The sequence below is a fragment of the Homarus americanus genome, unplaced genomic scaffold, assembly GCF_018991925.1.
Source record: "Homarus americanus isolate GMGI-L3 unplaced genomic scaffold, GMGI_Hamer_2.0 scaffold55640, whole genome shotgun sequence".
Taxonomy (NCBI): domain Eukaryota; kingdom Metazoa; phylum Arthropoda; class Malacostraca; order Decapoda; family Nephropidae; genus Homarus; species Homarus americanus.
Window position 1 is genome coordinate 3,771,024 of NW_024713650.1, and position 20,764 is coordinate 3,791,787.

General features: G+C 36.8%; 2 protein-coding genes across 14 annotated transcripts in view; one reads left to right on the forward strand and one right to left on the reverse strand.

Annotated features, from left to right (window-relative positions):
* Positions 1 to 4,379: 4,379 nt before the first annotated feature.
* Positions 4,380 to 11,062, reverse strand: LOC121873814. Of its 3 annotated transcripts, none has more exons than XM_042377545.1 (5): positions 11,022 to 11,062; positions 9,162 to 9,859; positions 8,270 to 8,416; positions 7,462 to 7,610; positions 4,380 to 5,226 (listed from the first exon to the last, which is right to left on the reverse strand). In XM_042377545.1, the coding sequence occupies exons 2-5, from the start codon at positions 9,720 to 9,722 to the stop codon at positions 4,485 to 4,487; spliced, it is 1,599 nt and encodes a 532-aa protein (XP_042233479.1). In that variant the 5' UTR covers positions 9,723 to 9,859; positions 11,022 to 11,062; the 3' UTR covers positions 4,380 to 4,484. The 3 variants fall into 3 exon arrangements, with proteins under 3 accessions (XP_042233479.1, XP_042233469.1, XP_042233489.1); XM_042377535.1 differs by lacking the exon at positions 11,022 to 11,062 and adding an exon at positions 10,859 to 10,932; XM_042377555.1 differs by lacking the exon at positions 11,022 to 11,062 and adding an exon at positions 10,859 to 10,890 and having other exon boundaries at positions 9,162 to 9,623.
* Positions 11,063 to 11,416: 354 nt separating this feature from the next.
* Positions 11,417 to 20,764, forward strand: part of LOC121873825 (KAT8 regulatory NSL complex subunit 3-like) — a 38,060-nt gene continuing 28,712 nt past the window's right edge. For 4 of the 11 annotated variants that reach the window (XM_042377633.1, XM_042377643.1, XM_042377654.1 and 1 more), the window contains exons 1-10: positions 11,435 to 11,593; positions 14,609 to 14,725; positions 15,562 to 15,750; positions 16,193 to 16,329; positions 17,004 to 17,207; positions 17,434 to 17,561; positions 18,293 to 18,426; positions 18,539 to 18,682; positions 19,186 to 19,327; positions 19,869 to 20,005. In XM_042377633.1, coding sequence (XP_042233567.1) covers positions 14,633 to 14,725; positions 15,562 to 15,750; positions 16,193 to 16,329; positions 17,004 to 17,207; positions 17,434 to 17,561; positions 18,293 to 18,426; positions 18,539 to 18,682; positions 19,186 to 19,327; positions 19,869 to 20,005 — 1,308 coding nt within the window. In that variant the 5' untranslated portion in view covers positions 11,435 to 11,593; positions 14,609 to 14,632. Of the gene's footprint in view, positions 11,594 to 11,613; positions 11,795 to 13,821; positions 14,030 to 14,608; positions 14,726 to 15,561; positions 15,751 to 16,192; positions 16,330 to 17,003; positions 17,208 to 17,433; positions 17,562 to 18,292; positions 18,427 to 18,538; positions 18,683 to 19,185; positions 19,328 to 19,868; positions 20,006 to 20,764 lie in introns of those variants that run through there. The other 7 variants (XM_042377568.1, XM_042377595.1, XM_042377577.1 and 4 more) reach the window with 6 other exon arrangements.

Here is a 20,764-nt window from a genome sequence, read left to right on the forward strand (position 1 = left end):
CACAGCCGGCCCAAGTCAGTGATAGTGATAATGATAGTGAGGATATGGACTTTGAGGGGTTTGACAAAGAGGCCCTGCAAGCCTCTGTGGTGGATAGTGATACAATTGATACAGGTGAGGGCCAATAATCTGTCCTCTGCCTTGGAACCAACCCCCCATCCCCGTGTGCCCAGCCATCTTTTCTACTAATGTAAGTGTTAAAAAACCTAATATTATTGATATTTCTCTTAATTATTAATTGTGTGTGCATACCATCATAAAATTAAGAAGTTATTTTTACTACAACGTAGGTATTGTGTCTGAAAAAGTGGAGTTTGGGGGTCGGCCCGGTCTCTATTTCAATTAATCCCATATGTTATGTTGTTCACTTTACGCATTTCTCACTTTACGCGGGCCGCCGTGGGTTGAATTAACCGCGTAAAGTGAGGGTTCACTGTACTGTATACTGTATATTAAATAATTATAATATACCTGTAGTATTTTATTATGTGTTTAGCGAAATATTAGGTTTTTTTATAATAACCTAAAGTTAACCATTTTTTTTAACTAAAATGACTCTAGTCCCAAACATTTTGGATTTTTGAAGCACAACCTGTACTGTATAACATGTTTACTACAATACTAGTACTGTACTGCACAACACATTTACTGAAGCACTAGTACTACATGTTCACATACTTACAGTGAGTTCTGCTATAACGCATGTTTTGATAACGCGAATTTGCTCTAACGCGATTTATGAATTCGGAACAATATTTGTATAACGCGAACGCTTGTTTGCTATAACGCGATTTTTGCTTACTATTTCTCCAATTTTGTGGTATTAACTGTCAATATGGTAAAGAAGAATATCTCCAAAAAGCGTTCTGATGATAGAATTCCCGGTGATTATCGTAAAAGAAAGGATATAACACTTGAAGAGAAGCTTGATGTTATCAACCTCAAAATCACCCTTCTCCCCATCAAGTTACATTCATATTTTTTCAAGGTAAAGTGTTAAATTTACTGTATGATTTCATTATTAGATATGAATGTAACATTTATTTAGACTGTGCTATCCTTTGTGTTAGGCTAACTACTAAATTTTTTCGATTTCGAGTAATCTGCACCTAACCCTATTTTCTCCATAAGCCCTGTTATTTCTATTACGCGATTTTCTATAACACGATATTTTACAAGAACACAATTATCGCGTTATAGCAGAACTACCTGTACTTCAATACTATTATTAAATGTTCACATACAAAATTAGCAGCACATTCTCACTACTACCTACATCTTTAGTACTTAAAATATTCAGATAAAACAGTGTATATTCTCATAAAATCAGAACAACTACCATTTTAAAACTTTACCTTGCATGATCTTAATAGAGCAGGTAACACTAATGGGATATTATTTAACACTTACTCATCACATACCTTCATCTACCAAGGAAACTGTCGATGAGGCGTTAAGGTCCAATCACTTGCCATCCTCTTTGCTTTGAGAGAGTACATGAGTAATCTTACAGAACCATACATGTCTGGATATGTAACCCTTCTCTCTGTAACCAAAAGGAAAGTAATCAAGTGTTACCTAATGTCATATCAATGCCAGTGACTACCTCGACCAGCTAAACAAGTACAGTAATGGCGGAGGTGTCCTTTGATACAAGAAAGTTGGTTGCATTATTCTGATACTTTCATGTAACAGTGACATTTTTCATTGTCATTTATGCAATATTAACTCAGATGCTAAATCACATGAGTGGAAAAGGAGGGTATGGGGTGGTACTTTTGAGTATGGTGAAGCATAATGAAACCTAACTCTTGGCTGGAACAGAATAAACAGTGGGATGGGAGTTCTGGGAAGGTAATAAACTTCCTCTAAATAAGTGTTTGCTCTACCCTCAATATTAACACCACAATGTACAGTCTCACCCAAAGGTTCGTTGACTCTCCCAGCCAGTTATTGCTGCACTGCCTGCTTCAGATGTTTGAGACTGTCTCCGTACCAACCAGAACACGAAACCGATACGAATGAATCTAAAGGTTCGAAGTAACAGACTCAAGTTCATACATCTGAAACAGGCAGTGCAGCAATAGTTGGCTGGGAGAGTTAACGAACTTTTGGGTGAGACTGTACAGTACAGTATAGTATAGACCTATAAAATGAAGTATTATATAGTGTAGATACATACTTATTAATGTAAAGAACTACAGTACAAATAATCAAATACTGTACCATGGAGAAAGATGTACCAGTTATAACCTATTGCAAAAAAATGTGATGTGTTTTAGGTCCCAAATTTCCAAACCTAGTTGACTATATTCACCAATAATAAAAACCCTGATAACTACAACAGGCATTTGGAGCTTTTGAATCATGTGGCTACTAAAATAAGTCTTTGTGTTTACGTGTTGTTGTGTCCTCAGAGGTTTCATGGTATCATCAATTCACAAATGTATTATATAATGGGCAATTAGGGGTCAGGTTCCAAGGGCTATCAAGACTATCCATTACTACAACTTTTACTCTCTCATAACATATAAAAGCCCTTGAAAAGCATCTGTTGTATGATAAAATACATAATTACATATAAAAAAACTTTACTCGTCAAATGTTTAATAATTTATTGGATTCTTAATGTCTTCCCTTGACAGAGGTTCTCACTGATGTCGTGTCAAACACTCAGTACTACAGGTTCATCATCATATTAGCATTAGCCAAATAAAATCTCTTACCTGTACTAAAATATCCCTTATTTATACTTGGGTAGACTTGAAGTAGAAGTAGTGTTCCAAATCTTGTACAGGGTATTGCTATTATTTTAAATTTAACCCATTGGTGAGGAAGATTTACCGATACGTTTATTCCATAACAATTTCTGCCGAGATATTGCTTACACAACATTAGTTTACCTTACCAAATAAGGCCATAATATATACAGTCTTCATATATAATGTAAGCATTATGTCAGCTTATGGATATACGTACCATAAACCTTAAGAGTGGTTGTGAAATATGTGAGTAAAAGATTTTGTCTGATTAATGCATTATAAAGGTTGCTGAATTATACACTACTTGTTTCGTCTTCCTTTTTTGAATACATATATATATTTATTTTATTTTATTTTTTTAATGTGCCGCTGTGATCAATTTATGCAGACATTCTTCCATGACTTAACACACCCACTGTACCTGAACCATCATACTTCGCCCATCTCTTGTTTCCTCTTCTATACTTTTCATCACAATGCTTCTGTTTACATTTCCTATTAACTTTCTCTTAACTCACACTCTTCCAAATTCCTCCCTAAACATTTACAACTTTTCTTCTGAACTGTACATTACTGTAGTACTGTATGACCTAACAGGACCCAACACACATCCCATTGCATCCTGTATCACCAGATTCCCTTCTATACAGTACACCTGCTTTCACCTTTCATGCTACCCTATCAATAATCATTGTGGCATTTCCTAGTTTCTACTTCTACCCGTTCCTACACCCCCACAACAACACCCCTTCCCACACACACATTCTTAAGTTTAAAATGCCTTTGGCTTCATGAGTGTGATAGCTAAACCAGTTTTTACCATTTGAATAATTTATAATTCTGTATTGCCATTGGGGTCCCCACATTTAAAAATATAGAGATAATCAAAACTTAAAATAATTAGGAAGAGTCTGCATATAGTGCGTCTTGTGCTGCAACAATTTGATAAAGAATTGTACAGTAATTTGTTTAAATGATTGTGTGCATCATCTACTACAACTACTTCATAAATACAGTGGGGTATGCTATAACGAATCTAATTGGTTCTAGAACCTTGTTCGTTATAGCATTCGTTCGTTATAGGATTAATCCGTTCCAGGCCCCCAAATACAACCACTTAACACTGAAAAATAAAATATAAAATTGTAAAAATTGTAAAAAGGTGCATAAATATGCATCTAAACCCCTGAAATAAAGAATATCATTAATACTTGTAATAAAAAAACAATAAATTAGTAAAAAAAAAAAAAAAAAAAAAAATTTTTTTTTTAAATAATGTTCGTTGTAGGAGTTTCGTTCGTTATAGCATTCTCAATTTTATAGGTAAAACCGTTCGTTATAGGAATATTCGTAGTAAGATCCGTTCGTTATAGCATACCCCACTGTACTTGATACTGTACACTCAAGCTGATATAGACTCCTGCAAGGCCGCAAAGCTGTACTACACAAGATGTAAGGACTATCTTTCCTCCATATAAAAGAGCATTTAGGAGATTCACATAGTAAGAAAAAAGAATAAAATAGCTTTGCTCTTAATCACCAATCACTTTTACAATCATTGGTATAAATAACATACATTATTATGGAAAGAAAATATAGAAAACTAAGAAAATTATATAAATTTCGAACTTTTACTACAAAACCAGGTAATTACAAATAAAGGTAAAACAATGTACAGTACTATATAACAGGTAAATTAGAAGACTATATTTTAGAATAACATCATACTCCTGAGCCTCCGAAAGCTTTTAATGCAAACGCTGTGGCCAGAGTGCCGATACCTGCCCCAACAGCCATTGCTGTGGCTATACGACCATAACTGTAGTTTACAACAACCACGGGAGCTTCTTGGTGCTCCTCACTCATTGATATACTCTGCCTATTGGTCTCTAAAGATGAAGACACTGCTTCTGTCAAAATCTTCACCATGGAAACAATTTCGTCACGAGTTCTATCTCCCTCTGACACTACATGGCTAAGATAAGCCTTGAGCTTTTCATTCATCTGTTCCAGAAGTAGCTTCCTCTCTTTTGCAAGATTCTCATTTATTTGGTCTAAAATTTTTTGTCTCAGTTCCTCAGTTAGCTGCACTACATCTTCCTTTGTTACTTTGGCTGGCAATGGTCCACTAATGTCTCCATTGTGCTGCTTTGTTTCAAGGAGAGTACTGGTGCTGTTCTTTGTTTGTGTGGTATTTGGTGATACTGGTGAATCATTTTCAGCCATGGAAAACAATGCCTGAACAGTGCCAGCTGGATTACCACGTTCAGGTTGTGGGTGAGCGGTAGTAGCAAGTAATGCCTTGATGGTGTCCAGTACATCCTGGTGCATCTGCTGGAAGCCATCCAGCAGGTGTTGGCCTTTACTGGTCACATGATCTTTAATCTCTCTGATCCTTACCCAGTTGTTGACCGAGGTGATGAGGGATGCCAGAGCCGCCGATACCACCGATGCGATGATTGACCTTTAAACAGAGAGACCAAGATCTGGGTAAAGACAATAAAATTAGCAAGTTGCTCAGTCTTTTTAAAAAGGTACAAATGGTGACGTGGCATAATACACCTATTATGTTGATAGTTACACATGCATGAGAATAATACTATTTTCACCTTATAAATTATTAAATATTGGTGCCATATATAATAATAGAATTTAACTTCATAAAGAATGGGATTTTACCATGGCTGGTTTAATTTCAAACAGAAAGACTGGGTTTATGTGCAACAGTCTGGTTTCATTTCTTGCATAACTATAGCAATGTAACAAAGTACATAAAACCCAGCCAGCAGATGAGCAATAGCAAAGGTCATGTGACCCTGACCATTGATACCAAAGTCAGTACAATGCTTTCTTGATCTAAGGGGCATCAATAAACACAGACTTACATGAATAAAGTTTCCACCTCCTCCTTATCAAGTGATGTTGGAGAAACAGCATGTAAAATATTTGGCAAAAACATCAAAGTTAAGATATCCTTCATTCCCAAGATTGATACCTTTAAATATATCATTTTAAGTCATGAAGTGCGGGAGGACTGGCACATACAAGACAAGTTTGTAAGGTGAGAAATGACAGCAAACAATCTCCCCCATTACATGAAGGGAGACTGTCACTCAGTCTAAAACAAAATAACATCACAAATTAAACAAAAGATATCTGTCCTTTATATACGTACATGGAGGCTTAAAATATATGTTTAAAGAGAAATTCTCCTAAATTATACAATCCAGGTACAAGACAGATAGAATAAAATAATACATAGATACAATAAGTCAACAGTAATTTGGACTTCATCCAAAAATCAAGATAAACAGATAAATTGCTGAGCTAAAAGGCAAAGGGAACAGAAAAAAGTTAGTGAGGAAGTAGTGTCATCAATGGTGTGTTTCCTGGGAATAAACATGCCCCCCCCCCCCTGCAATATTCAAGAAAAATTATGTGAAACGAAAGTCTGCCTATATATCCTCTTTGACAATGAAGCTGCAGTGGTTTCATCTTCATATCTCTGGTAACATTACAACCAAGAAACAATATCAAGTGGTCCTTGACCATTTTTATGCTGGGAATTATCGTCTCATCTAATGACATATATGTACAGTCTAATATTCTCTTCCAGGAAAATTTATTTTATCAACATAAAAAACTTGCTTTGGAGATTAACGTCCTTCACCAATGATTTGTTCGAAATACTAGGTAAGTTTATTAGTACTTGCTGCCTCACCAATAGTCTTGATGTTGTGGAAGTTGGCCCCATTTAAAAACTGTTGAAACCAACCAAAGTTTACACTGAATGGCTCTGCCTGTGATCCTTCGCCCACTCTGGCTCTCGAGTCATTGTACAAATCCTTGACCTTAGATTGAATCACTAGGTGACTGACAGGCACATTACAATGGTTTTGAGCCTCTATCCACACCATGAGGTGCTCCATAATTGCACTTCTTGACTGACAGATCTTCTTTGCACTAACAGGAGTCACACAGTGATACACTTGAACAGATTTTATCAGCATTATCATAAATGGATCTCACACTAATGAGAGTGAGATCTAGAGCAACACCAACTGCATCAAAATTTCACAAGACTTCTAATTTAGTGCCTAAACTGATGAATTTCTTGTCTCTTATGGAGTAGATCTTTTATGGGGTAGACACACCACTATCACTTCCTGGGCAATTTGTAGTCATCCTGGGATAGTTTGCAATGAAAACACTTGATGGTGGGCACAGTGTAAACAACAAAGGCAAACCATGCAGAAGGAGGAGAACTGATGAGTGTCCTCCACACTGTACATCACAAAGCAGTAGCACCTAGCAGACAACGTTATAATGAAACATCACATGACTTTATATGGATATGGGGCCCAATCACTCAGGAATGCTACAATGAAACAATGTGAGTTAAAGCAACTTGATATGAGGACACCTTATACAGTACAGAATTTCAATTACATCCCATATCCAGGCAACCATCACACTTCAATAAGCTACATCCCTCATCCACATAATGAGTACTGTACTGTACTATACTGTATGGTGCTCACTATGAATGGCATCTGGTTAACAGCCAGATCACAGATCTTGTGAATCTAAATTCTGTATCACAGATCACTGTTTGGTCACACTAAATAAAATTTAGATGTTCTGAGTTGTCCTAAATTTGACTGACATATAAAAAAATTGCATTATGAACTTGACCCACCAGTATTTGCTCTGCTCCGCCTGCATGCGTTCCTGTTCATGACAATCACGTATAGCAGCTGACATTTGTGTAAAGGTGTCACGTTCCAGCCGTTCACATTGTGCAAAGTCTGAACGTACAACCTTCAACTGATCATTCCACTGACGGGCCTGTGATCCATAAATGAAAGTGTTAGTATATGTAATAGCAGTTAAAATGAAAAGAAATCCTTTCCTCCTTAATGTAAAGTCAAACACCCACCTTTTCAAGCTTATACTGTAAGTGCAATGACAGACATAATGAAACAGACTATTTCATCCTTCTACAACAAGATCAATATGAAAAATGTCCATAAGCACACACAGTACAAGTGCTATATCCTTGTACTGTACTCTTCAAGGGAGATGTAAAAATGGAGGACTGACATATGCACGCCTGGCATAAAAGCTTGGGAGTTTTTGAGGTGCAATAACTGTTCAGCTTATCTCCTGCCTGAGATAAAATAGGTTAACTACTTCAGTACTTCACTGGATACAGTACAGTTTTTGATGAAACTGGGTGAGGAACTGTTTTGCAGAAAATGCATTAGTTACATGAATAATTCTTACTACCACTGTACTGTATCATACTCTATGACATCATCAAACAGTCACTGGGTGTTGATTGTGTTGGTAATATCATGGGTCACTCATTGAAGCTCATTGGTCATGACTATAGTTATCTAACTCATTGTATTTCTGTAAATATGATCCATGCAGTACAGTATGTGGAAAACTTACTGAATACAGTACAGACAAAGAGGCTCCTGATACAGTATTCTTATACACACCTGTTCTAATAACGTAAAATGCTCCTTAGAATAAAGTTCAGTTTTATTGATGCGATCATGGTTGACGACCTGTTTCTCTTGGATGTCTTCAATCTCTGCTTGCAGCTCCCGCCGTTTACTCTGCACTCCATGCAAAACTTCAGACAGCTAACAAAAACAAAAACAAAAATTGTTATTTTCTCATAACAATGTTTGGTACGTGGATAATACAGTAAGTGTAGTGGATCTGAGCACGACAGAACTCATAATAAATCTGGTGAGATACACCAAAGTTCAATTGAATACTACAGTAATTGCCACATCAACAACTAGTCCTTCCCTCCCCTTCACATCTCATTTTACCACTACAGTACAGTAGTGGTAAAACTTCCATGGGTAATTCACTAATGAAATCCATTCCATTAATCCCTTGTTTTCAATCCTGCCATAACACACCACTTTTTATCATGCCATCCCTACTCTGTGTCGGTTTCCTTTAGCCAAACTCTACATGAATTACCTCCTGCTCTCAGATTTCTCCCTGGCCTCTCCTGACTTCTATAGGAATACATAATTTTGTACAGTACACCTCCCCCCCTGTACTGAGTTTTATGAAAATGTATCTAACTTTTAACAAAATATCCTGGTCTAAAGGTACTGTACTGTTTACATTACTGCTCCCCATAAAACCATGACCTACCGTAATTACCTAACTGGTATATAAATTGTGTTAAGTTGTAGCAATGATATGTACTGTATGATAATAGTGAATCTACACAAATGATAAAACAAATTGTGGTTTTTACTGAATGACTCGTAGTTTGGTTTGGCCAGACCTACTGTACTGTATTTATGTAACGTAAAAATGTAACTTGCATTTTAACCTATGGGAAGTGATGGCTTGCTCACTCACCTCTGTAACCCTGTCCTGTGCAGTTTTTAAAGAAGTTATACCAATAAAGTCTTGATATTGTTGGTACCAGCGATTTAGTATGTCATTCCAGTCTTCAGGTTTTTTTGTGCCGGCTTCGCCTGCCGGTGCAGTGATGCTCGTCTGCCGTAAGCTGCTAATTAACGATGATGACTTTTCTGATATTTGCTGTCCCAGAGAATAAACCTCAGGATTTTTCTCACGGATATAATTAGTTATTTTCATTCCACTCGGCATTTGTGAACCATCGTTTGAATGTGATTGTTTCTGCTCAGGTTCGTCACTAGTTTGTTTACTTCCCGGTGGTTTTGTTGAGCTGCACATATGACGGCATGACCTAATGTGTCCCGTCATTTGCAACACATATATTTGAGCGTCACTTGTCTTTCCACGGTTTGAACAGCACACCACACTGGGGCTGTGTATAGCCCTCACACTGGGAGTCTGAGTGAAATAGAAGGACCTTAATCCTAAATAAGACTTGCTCCTCCAGCCATAAGAACAGAATGGCCGCTCCACAACCATCACCAGTGACCGCTGCATATTTGCCAGGTCACCTTTTGCTATATAATATCTTAATATTTATGTACTGATAAATAAAGTAGACTCAATTTCTTTACATAACAGGAACTAGTCTGCTTTCCAAATATTTTATGGACTAATTGCACACTAGTCACATTCTGAAATAAAATACACAATACTGCATTAAAAATACTGTATTTCCTAAAAAAAATTTAACAGGGAAATCTTTTTAATGATGTCTAAAACACTACTTTTTATTAAACAATACTATACTTTAACATAATACTGTACTGGGCTGATGATACCAACAGACCCCACTAAGGTGTGCACAGTACAGTACACAATGCAGCCAAAAGTAAGATTTTTTAATCACTTGATATGATTTTTAAAGTACAAATGGGCTGTAGTCACCAACCCTTCAGCAGTTAAAGAAAATACACTGATCTAATTATGATTCTAGCAGACACGAGCCAACCTAACCTGACCTAACCACAGACACGAGCCAACCTAACCTGACCTAACCACAGACACGAGCCAACCTAACCTGACCTAACCACAGACACGAGCCAACCTAACCACACACGAGCCAACCTAACCTGACCTAACCACAGACACGAGCCAACCTAACCTAACCTGACCTAACCACAGACACGAACCAACCTAACCTTAAAAAAACCCAGTATATTATGAGGGTTAGGTTAGATTTGGTTATGTTACGTCCAGCTAAGACAATGGTGTTTGATCCTCAGGTGAAATAAACTGAGGTTCCTAATCTCTAGTGTTATCCCTCCACGAGAATAAATTATTATACTGTATTACTCCTACACTGGGTACTGTCATGACCTCCAGATACAGTACACTCATTTACTCTGTACCAATGAAGTGTTAAGCTGTGTAATTATTCTTGATAAAATAATCATCATCCACCTATTTGATATTGGTTTTCTTTATTCATTTTTTACACCATCAACACTTAACACTACTAACTATCACTGAAGTATACCTGTGATGTTTTAGCGGTTGACTCAAATAACCATGTAATATGATCTTAATATAAAATAATCTCAATTAGAGTAACACTTATAATAGCCGGTTAATAACTGTAATTAAAGTAAGTCAATATAACAGACAATAACCAACGTGTCAACTTATATTACATAATAATTAACTGTATCACTGCCCAGCTCTGCACCTCCATGGCGGCAACAACAAATCTATATATTTCAATAGACATGACAGATAATTTACCTCACATTTTATAATATTCGAACAAGTTTTTATTACCTATATTTACTAATAGTTAACTACATAATATATTACCTGGCTGTGGGTGACATAATAGTTACATTTCACTACTAACTGAACCTCTATCCCCCACATCTGTCATGGAAATTGATGTAATTTAAATTTACTATTCCATAAAAAACATATAAAAAAGAAATTATTGTATTTATATATGTATAAATTATCAATAAAATAGATTAAAGCAAAAATAAAACAACATTAAAAGTAACAACCGCATCTGGTATAAATGTTATGATAGTTATTCAATACATAATACAATTTTATAATGATAATGACTATTAGTAGTAGTAGTAGTCAGAGAAGCAGATAAAGAGCTCAATATACATATCTAGAACCTTCATCTTATTCTAGACTCTTGAATAAACTTTAGGGGTACACAGTTAACTCACATGTTGGTGTTGGTGAAGAAGCGACCATCATATGACGTCACGGCCATTAGTGGAGTCATTAGTGATGTAATGGACGCTAGATGAAACCATTGAGAATTTATTTGTTATGCAGTACAAGCAATAGACAGTCAAGAGATACGACTGTCGGTGTTAAACTATCATATGGTACCTGGGGGAGACCAGGAAGTGGCGTTACTGGTAAGGTTTTGAATACATTGACTGTATTGGTAGCTGTGAACAAACCCCAATGAAATTAAGTATATAATAGCTTCCGAGGACTATGTTTAGTGAATTTGAATTAATTGTAACATTTTTTGTGTATATCTGTACAGTTGAACCAGTTTAAACTTGTAAAATAAGTGAATAAAGTACTGTACTACAGTATCTGGTGATCACAAGGTAAGGACAAATTTTCGGGACGAGTTTTTCTGTAATAATTAATAATATCTTCACAAATGCCTGACTATAGTAGTGTTAGGCTAGGGGGTGATAGTGATAATTTACACCCTCACTTGTACACACAATGGGGTTTGCCTCTGTATACATGGCTGGGGACCTACAGTACAGTAATGGGGAAATATTCTAGTGTGTTTTGGTGTTTTTTTTAAATTATTTCTGACATCTGTTTCTTGCGGAAGTGCACTGTACCTAATCTAACCTAACCCATAAAACCTAACCTAACCCTTAAAACCTAACCTAACCCAAAAAACCTAACCTAACCCAAAAAACCTAACCTAACCCAAAAAACCTAACCTAACCCTAAAAAAAAAGACCATGACTGATAAAGAAAATAGGGAATTGAGATACCTGATATGACTTGGTGTTGTAAATGTATGATAATTATGTTAAGTTATTGATAGTTCTTGTGTAGGTTTAGGGTTATAGATGTAACAGTAGGAGATAAAGTTACTGTAATGTTTTTATAAGGTGCGGGGTATAAGTAAGGCAGCCGTATGCTATATGTGTATTGGTATGACAGCCTAATGCACATGAGTGGTGGTCAGGCTATATGATAATAGTTACTAAGATGGCCTTATTTTTGACTAACCTAACCTAACCTATCCCAACCTACTCTACCCTATAACCTAACCTAACCTAACCTACCCTACCCTACCCTATAACATAACCTAACCTAACCTATCCCAACCTACCCTACCCTATAACATAACCTAACCTAACCTATCCCAAGCTACCCTACCCTATAACATAACCTAACCTATCCCAACCTACCCTACCCTATAACATAACCTAACCTAACCTAAGCTACCCTACCCTGTAACCTAACTTAACCTACCCCTACCCTATAACCTAACTTAATATAACCTTTCCTAACTTAACCTAACCTACCCTATAACCTAATCTAATGTACCCTACCCTACCCTATTTTATTAATCTTAAGAATACCGTCAGTAAATAACACTGCAGGTATAATGCTGTACCTGAGGTAATCTTTAATGTATATAACTTTAAAGGAACTTATACCTAACCTAACCTTCGTCTAATTATTAAAAAAAAACAAAAAAAAAGACATACAGAATCAGACAACGGACAAGAAAACTGCTGGGCAAAAATGTTTGATACAGTACTAGTGGAGGAGACGGCTAACACCAGAAAGTTTTTTCTTTTATTTTATTATACCGTATTATATTTTCGCCCCCCAGGCCTTGATGTGGGTCATTAAATATGACCCGTGCCCGGGTGGGCTAATGCCCTTAAAAAAAAAAAATTAATAAAACGATTTAACAACTTTTTCCCTGTATTATATTTTTTCTTTATCTAGGATCATAAATCACCTGTAGTGGGCAGGGCATAAAAGAAGGAAGAAATTATGGGGTAAAACACGGTGAAAAACTGATCATATGACTGTAGTAAACTGTCTTTAAGTGTTTTGTAGGCAAAGAAATAAATTATTTACCATAAATAATCATTCGATATTTTTTCCGTGACGTTGCGTGTTACCATCTTGTCATAAACTATAAATTTGTGTTTTTGGTCTTTGTAAACATTAGAATAATGATGGAGGCTTCCATCTGGGGTTTTATTACCATAAATATTGGTTTGATTGTCTCTTATTTTCAATGTTATAGGTTTCACTTACGTAACTAGTTTTCATGAGCATAGGTTATGCACCCTCCCCATCCCCTTTTTTTCACTTAGCTCAATTGGTTCTTGAACCTATTCTATTTATAAAGGATGATATTCATATACTGTAGGTGGAATCAAATCTCATATTATGAGTTTGGATACATATTCAATTTCTTTTGAGTAGCATTGGATTCTAAATGAACTGTATCATCAGGTGTACTTACTGTTCTTCTCCGAGGGCCAAGGGAACAGACTGAGACAAGCTTGTATTTTAACTGTGTAGTGATGGCATCCTGTGCTGGTTGTTCTATGTCTTATCACAAGTTTATCTGTGCTTGTAGAGGTTGAAGACAGTCTCCAAGAGATCATCTTTCAACATTGACTAGTTGGCAGGACATGCAAGTGTTCAAAATGTGGCAGAGAACTGACAGTGAAGAAGAAATATGTGTTTCAATGCAACGACTGACTGTACTCTTTCACAAAAAAACACACTTAAAATTACACAATTGTACTTCTAGAAAGTTGCTTTCATTAGTATCAAATATCAAAGTAAGTTATTTCTGCTCAATATGCCAGAGGGACTGAGGGTCCTGGGGATAGGAAGTTAGGTAGGTTTGGTTGGTTAGGTCAGGTTCTGTTAGATTCTGTGCATTGTCGTATGATTTTTCTTACTTAATATCATCCAAACAACATCTAAGGAAAAAATTAACTAAATCAAAAGATTGCTTCTGGTGTTAGCTGTCTCTTCCACAATTACCAAATACTGTACAGTATACTAAACACAAAAATGATATCAGTAAAGTTTAGAATTAGTAGTTGATATTAGCTATATCATACACCGTTGCGGGGTAAACAGCTATGCAAGCTATTACATCAAATAGCTGTGGTACATGGCTGTACAGACACTCTGTTTAAGATTTATACTGTACCCTTCACTGTATTGTTCATTTCAACTATGAATGTAGTTTCCAAGTTGGTAAGGAAATGCATCAAGATAAATTTTCAAAATATATTTGGGGTAAAATTGGCAATTTATGAGCTGCAGTTTGTGTCGCTGTGCTGTATCTGTACATCACAGTTTGTGTGCATTACTACACCTAGCTACCACTACTTGACTGTTCTCTGCAGATGTGAGGAGGGAAAGGGTTTAGAATGGAGAAAGACGGCCTTGTCAGGGCACTGCTTACATCAGTGCCACACACATCAACATCCCTGACTAGTGCTTCAAATATCTCTCCTGGAAAGGTATGTTTGTCTCTTGTTGACCCCATCATTATCAAGTGTGCAGTAGATGTGCCATTACTCTCAATCACAGTTGTTTTATCCAAGAACACTTGTGCCTCAGACATCATTACTATTGACAGAGACGGTTAATAACATTATTTAGACATTGTCTTAACTTAAAATCTAATGCTTAAGTTGTATGGTCTTATATTTTGTAGAAAATACACTTTAAGGTACAGTATTACAGCTCTACTGTAGGTCATAAACATTTATTCTTAATATGTATATGTACTGCACAGCAACTTCTACAGTACAGGACAGTACAGGTAGGTTATGTGAAATTTTGATTATTACTGATATAAAAATTCTACTTTTGGTCCAATATGAATGTGATCACCACATAACTTACATTACACAGCATAATACAGTGATCGCCAGTGAGGGTAGTGTGAAGGGTAACATCCCATTTTGTCTACTTCCCATTGTATCTATTCTCAGTGTGTCTATTCTCGAAATGTAGCCATACTGTACTGTATTTGGTCTAAGTTGGGTTTGGTAAAGTAACTTTCAGATATCTTTAACTGATAGTACTGTAGACACTCTGGGAATGTGTGAAATTTTCAGAATAGACAGAAAAGGAGGAGACAAACTAGGAAGTTGGTAGACCAAATGGGCATAAACTGTGGTGTGGAAGCCATGGTGACAACAGTGAAGGTGTTCTGTACCACAATCTCCAAATTATTTCATATTTTAAATTACATGTGCATGTGTGTCATGTAAATAATATTGTTAATAGCAGTTTAAAGTAATCTCAAGGGCACACAGTGAGAATCAAGATATTTTTTCTTTTTTTACAGATCCATGCTGGATCTTCAGGTCTCAACTCCCTCTCCTTCCGTCGCCCATGTCCCTCTTCACGGCCTGGGTCCCCACGAGCCCTGGGAAGTGGCCCAGGATTTAACGAGAGCTCAATGGAGGTCAAAACAAGAATCCCGGGCGACCCGCATGCCAGGTTTGCCTCAGTGCTGAGGCTGGCTAGTGGGCAGGTGTGTCTTAGTATCATCTTATTACTGGGGTAACACTAACACATTTTCACCATGTGTACTGTTTGAGGTTCCTGGAAGATTTCTCTTCACTTTTAGTATCTAGAAGAAATACTTGTACATTATTCAGTATGAATGATGATTGGGAGTAAACCATTGCTTCAAACTCCTAGTTCCACAGGTGCTTAGAGACAGAGAGGTGTGAGATTCACTCCAAGATAGGTGCACTCTTGTCTCAAACCAACCATGTTTAGGACCCCATCTGTAATATAGGCAAGCTTTTGAGGAATAATTAAAGATCAGTGAACTCCCATATGTGTATTTTGTAATATGAAGGAACTGTATACTACTGTATACTGTACTTTCATATCATATTAATTAATGGTAAATATTTTTCTTACACTCATAAAATAACTAAAATAGTTAATTACATTATATCCACCAGGAGAGTGAACCAGATATAGTGATGCTGGACCACTCGTATGCTCGACCTTGGAATTGGCGGCCAGAAGCCTCGCATGCTCGGCCAAGGAAGATGTTGTTTATGGCCAAGAGTGCTCGTCAAAGTCGTAGCAGCGCCAAGTGTGTATATCATGTTCTGTCTTATCAGTGATATTTAGAATGTTTAACTAAAAATTACCAGAAAATCACCACATGCCTGACAAACACCTCACTGAAAGTTGAGATATAGAAGGTGAATTTATTGAAATTCTTTGTACAATTTTCTATGTTGCTGAGCACAAACTGTTACCAGTGGATGTGGTAGATCTCTTGCTCATAGAATAACCATCATGGCAACATTAGATTGGTCTCCTCACCACCTGTTTCAGTGTCATAGTTTGTTGTTACACCTTGTCAAGTCAGTATAGACAGCCTACACATGGTTTATTTCTCCTTATTTTGTGTGTAGCTATGTGTGCTGTGGTTCATCTTGCATTTTACCCAGTGCTTCAGCTCCTCCTGTTAAGAAAAGAAGAGTGAATAAGGCTTTAATTGACTCAGTGATAGTTCAGTGTCGTGTCTCTTGGTGTTACATCTTAATAACTACAGTGTGCTATATTTATGCATAACCAAGGGTACAGAACTTTCTCTTAGATCACATGTACAGTACTGTAGAGGTACTCATACTAGGTCCCTACAGTTTAGTGTTATTTTAATTCTCTTTATCTTTTGCACTTTGTCACAAACCATGTATGTTGCTTTGTTATTTTGATTTCTGAAAAATTAATGAAGCTTTTCTAAAATGTTGTTAACAGTTATGATGAGCTCATAGACGTTGATGGTGAACCTTCCCCTCTACCTCCCTTACCATATGACTTGAGTAAGGCCCAACAAGTGATGAGCGAGTGTGAACGCCACGTTGTTTTTGCCCGGTTGGACCAGATCAAGCCAGAACTACGCCAAGATAGGAAACAGACTCCAGAAGATGAAGATGAAGACTGGGGGGATAAAATAACTAGGTAGGTTTCATTTTATTTATTAATATTCATATGCAAATGATTAAAAAATTAATTACAAGAAATAGAAGTCAAATGACATGATGATGTTAATGTGCAATACTGTACATAGATCACCTATATGTCATCATACAGTTGCAGAAAGTTGTCAGCACACAATGATGAGATTCAACAGGTTTTAAAGTCCAATGAAGTATTAAAAAATGCTGTATACTATATGTATTTTCAGAATTGGTTGGACAGACCCACAGTCAGCCCTCTTCAACAAGGTGGTGCAGATCCTGGACTCTGACCGCCTGGGACGTCTTGCTCTAAAAGACTCCCACAATGAACCTGTCACCCGTAGAGCTCTCGTTGGTATGTTGTAGTGATCACTCCCACAAGTGTTGAGTTAGTTTATCACCAACTTTTTTACTGCATTTATTTTTCTCCTTGCCACATGTGACCTTAATAAATCATGCATTGTTACCCATAATAATATCTTCAGTCATAGACAAACTTTCACATAAGGCTACACTGTCATGCTCTCCTCAGTTTTCATCAGTTGAAGGGCTAATAAATGTGGTAAAAACTAATGATGATGATTTTGTGTTTTCATGGAAACATTTGTTTGGGTGTCTGTATTTTAAGATCACTGTTACTGTAAACTGAGAGTGTTAGGAGCACTTCTTGCTGCTAGAAGTGTAGGTTTTATTTGGAAGAATTAATAAAATGCAAAAGTATGTCTTATGAATCAGCTAAGTAAGCATTGTAATTAGCTTTGAAGTATTCAAACAATGTGGAGGAAGTTTTGATCTACTGAACTTTATCTGACTTGATAAGACATATGATTGAATGAGTGTAATGTAGGTATTATGATTCCTGGTGCTCCTTCATCATGTTTAGCTGCATGATGGATATACAGTATGTACTGTACTGGATATGTCATAAAAAATAACAGAAAGGATTAGGGAGGATGTTAGATAGTACAGTACTCTTGTGAACTTCCCTCCTGAGAAGCTTTGAACATAAAGGTGTCCAGCAGTATACTTCACCCATGTCACACACCATAAAGCTTGTTAGAATTACAAATATTATCTTGCCTACAGATAAAACTTCAGCCAAGTTTCGACAGGCTCTTGCACGGGTCAACTGGGACTCCAAGTTGACCCAGTGGCTTCACTCCATCCTCCTCCAGCACCTCAGTCTCTCGTACCTGGCTGCTTACCTGGACATTCTGCAGGTGTGTAGTTGTCAGGCATTACATTCTTGATAGTCTCATAGAACCAAAATGTGTCAATAGCCAAACAAAATTGTGCACTTTGTTTCATATCTTTTAACTGATTCTCTTGCAGACATTAAAATCCAAGATCCCGACACTAATAGACAAGATGGTGTCGCTGAGCAGTACTCACCGAGGTGCGAGTGTCGAGGCCCTCAATCTGTTGTTGAAGCGGCCTTGGGACCCTGCAGTGCCTTCCTTAAATCACCACAAGCCGGTGAATATTACAGAATTATTATGAGGGAGCGAACTGTAACAGAATGTGACAGTACAAATGTTTATATTTGTGATGACAGATAGTTTAACATTGAGTAGGAATATTAAACTGTGTCTTGTACCCCCAAAACTTACTCAGAATGATCATGTCCCAACATATTTGTAATAGGAATATTATGGACATGGGAGCTGTTTACCCCACCACTTTTACTTCTTAAAGGTCATCTTTCTGTGGTGTAACTAATAACTTATCTAACTGATGTTTTAGGCAGGTATGTCAATTGACTTTTATGTATCTTTTTATTTATTTTTTACAAAATTCAGTTATTGACCCTAACCTAACCTTCATCTATCCAGTTGAAGTAACTATTGAACTACCACAGCTACTCATTGTATCTTATCCTACTCTGACATTAACTTTGAATTACTTATCAACTTATACCTTGTGTTAAATTTTTAATGGTGCCTAACAAATCTTTTTCTTACCCATTTGTTACCTTACAGCGGAAACTGGATGGTTCTGTAATCATCGTACAGGTGCCCAGTGGTCCACCTTCCAGCATCCCCCAGGCTCCCCGCAGAATACGCTTCTTCAATGCTCAGCTGCAGCACATGGCAAAGACAGTACCTGTTATGATTACCCCTGGTATGTCATGCTGGTGAACAGTGTATATTTGTAATGGCAGGAGGAATGTCTTCAGCCTAAGTAGAAATGTGTGTGTGTCCCTTGGTATTAAGAAAGAAATAATAAGATCGGGCATAGATTAAGCAAGTGGTGTGTGATGGTAAGCTGTTGTGACAATGTTCAGTGTATAAAAACATGCTGTGAGGCAACTTTCCATTGAAGAAATAATTCCAATGTCAACTGAAATGCCACTTACATATTTGACATCACTGTTTCTAGATAAGCAGGTGGTTGTTTTTGTTGTGATTGTATCAGATAATGTGTGGTGCTCAGTTGTCATATTTTACCAAGTCCTCACCTTCACCTTAGTCATTCTTAATGACTATTCTCTTTGAACAAGACGATATATGAATGTCCCTGTAGCTATTGTATTTTGTAACTATCAGTGGTGCCTTCATTTTGACTGAATTTGGGTAGACCAACATTGTAGAAAAACCATCAGTGCTGTAGTTGATTAATATGTAAAATTATGATGAGAACTTGTATTTAAATTTTCTTACAGAGAACAATGAAGCAAGCTTGGTGCTAGAGCAGATCCTGAGTGAGGTGCGAGCTCGTGTGGTGGAGTGCAAGAGTCAATACCCCAGCAGTCCTGTGGTGCTCCTTGGATGGGGGATAGGTGCTGTTATTGCCTGCCATGTAAGAAATGCATATCTTCCTATCTCTTTCATCTGTGTCTCATTATGTATTTATCAAATTATCATTTGCCTTGGGGATATTAATTGTCTTGTGTGTTATATCTTATATTTAATTTGCTAAGTTAATGCTGGCCATTTATTGCATACTGTACCTCTTTACCTTGACTTGTGTGTCGAGTGTTTCAATTGTCATCTCTGGAGAAAGCAAGGTACTGTATCATCTAACTGTGCTCATTGTAGAGTCCAGTGGATATATACTGTACAGAGATTTGCAGTTTTCCTGAACTTGATTTGAGTTAACTATTCAAATAAGCATTAAATTGGTTAACTTTGAATGCAATTATGCCCCTTGGACAAATTAGCTGTTCAGTGGTGCATCCATATCAACATTTAAATTTATATACAGTATTAGGTTTATGTACACTAAGGAGGACAAGAGGAGTATCATTATATGAGACTGATACTGATTAATTAGCTACAGACAGTCATTAATAATTCTGTAATAAGAAATACCCAGAGATGAGCTCTAATGATGTAAAGTGATGTTTTGGGTAATATGACTGAGTAAGAATGATTTACAGTAATTTTGAAGTTATGTGAAAAGTTATTGCCACAATCTCATTTTCAATCTGTTTCTTCTGAGCACTTTACTTGGTTTATATGCATGAATGGCAGCTGAGTTTTGTTGTGAGCAAGAACATATATGAGAGTCGTACACAACACTACAGTTTAGGTATGTCATAGAACGGAGTTAATCTGT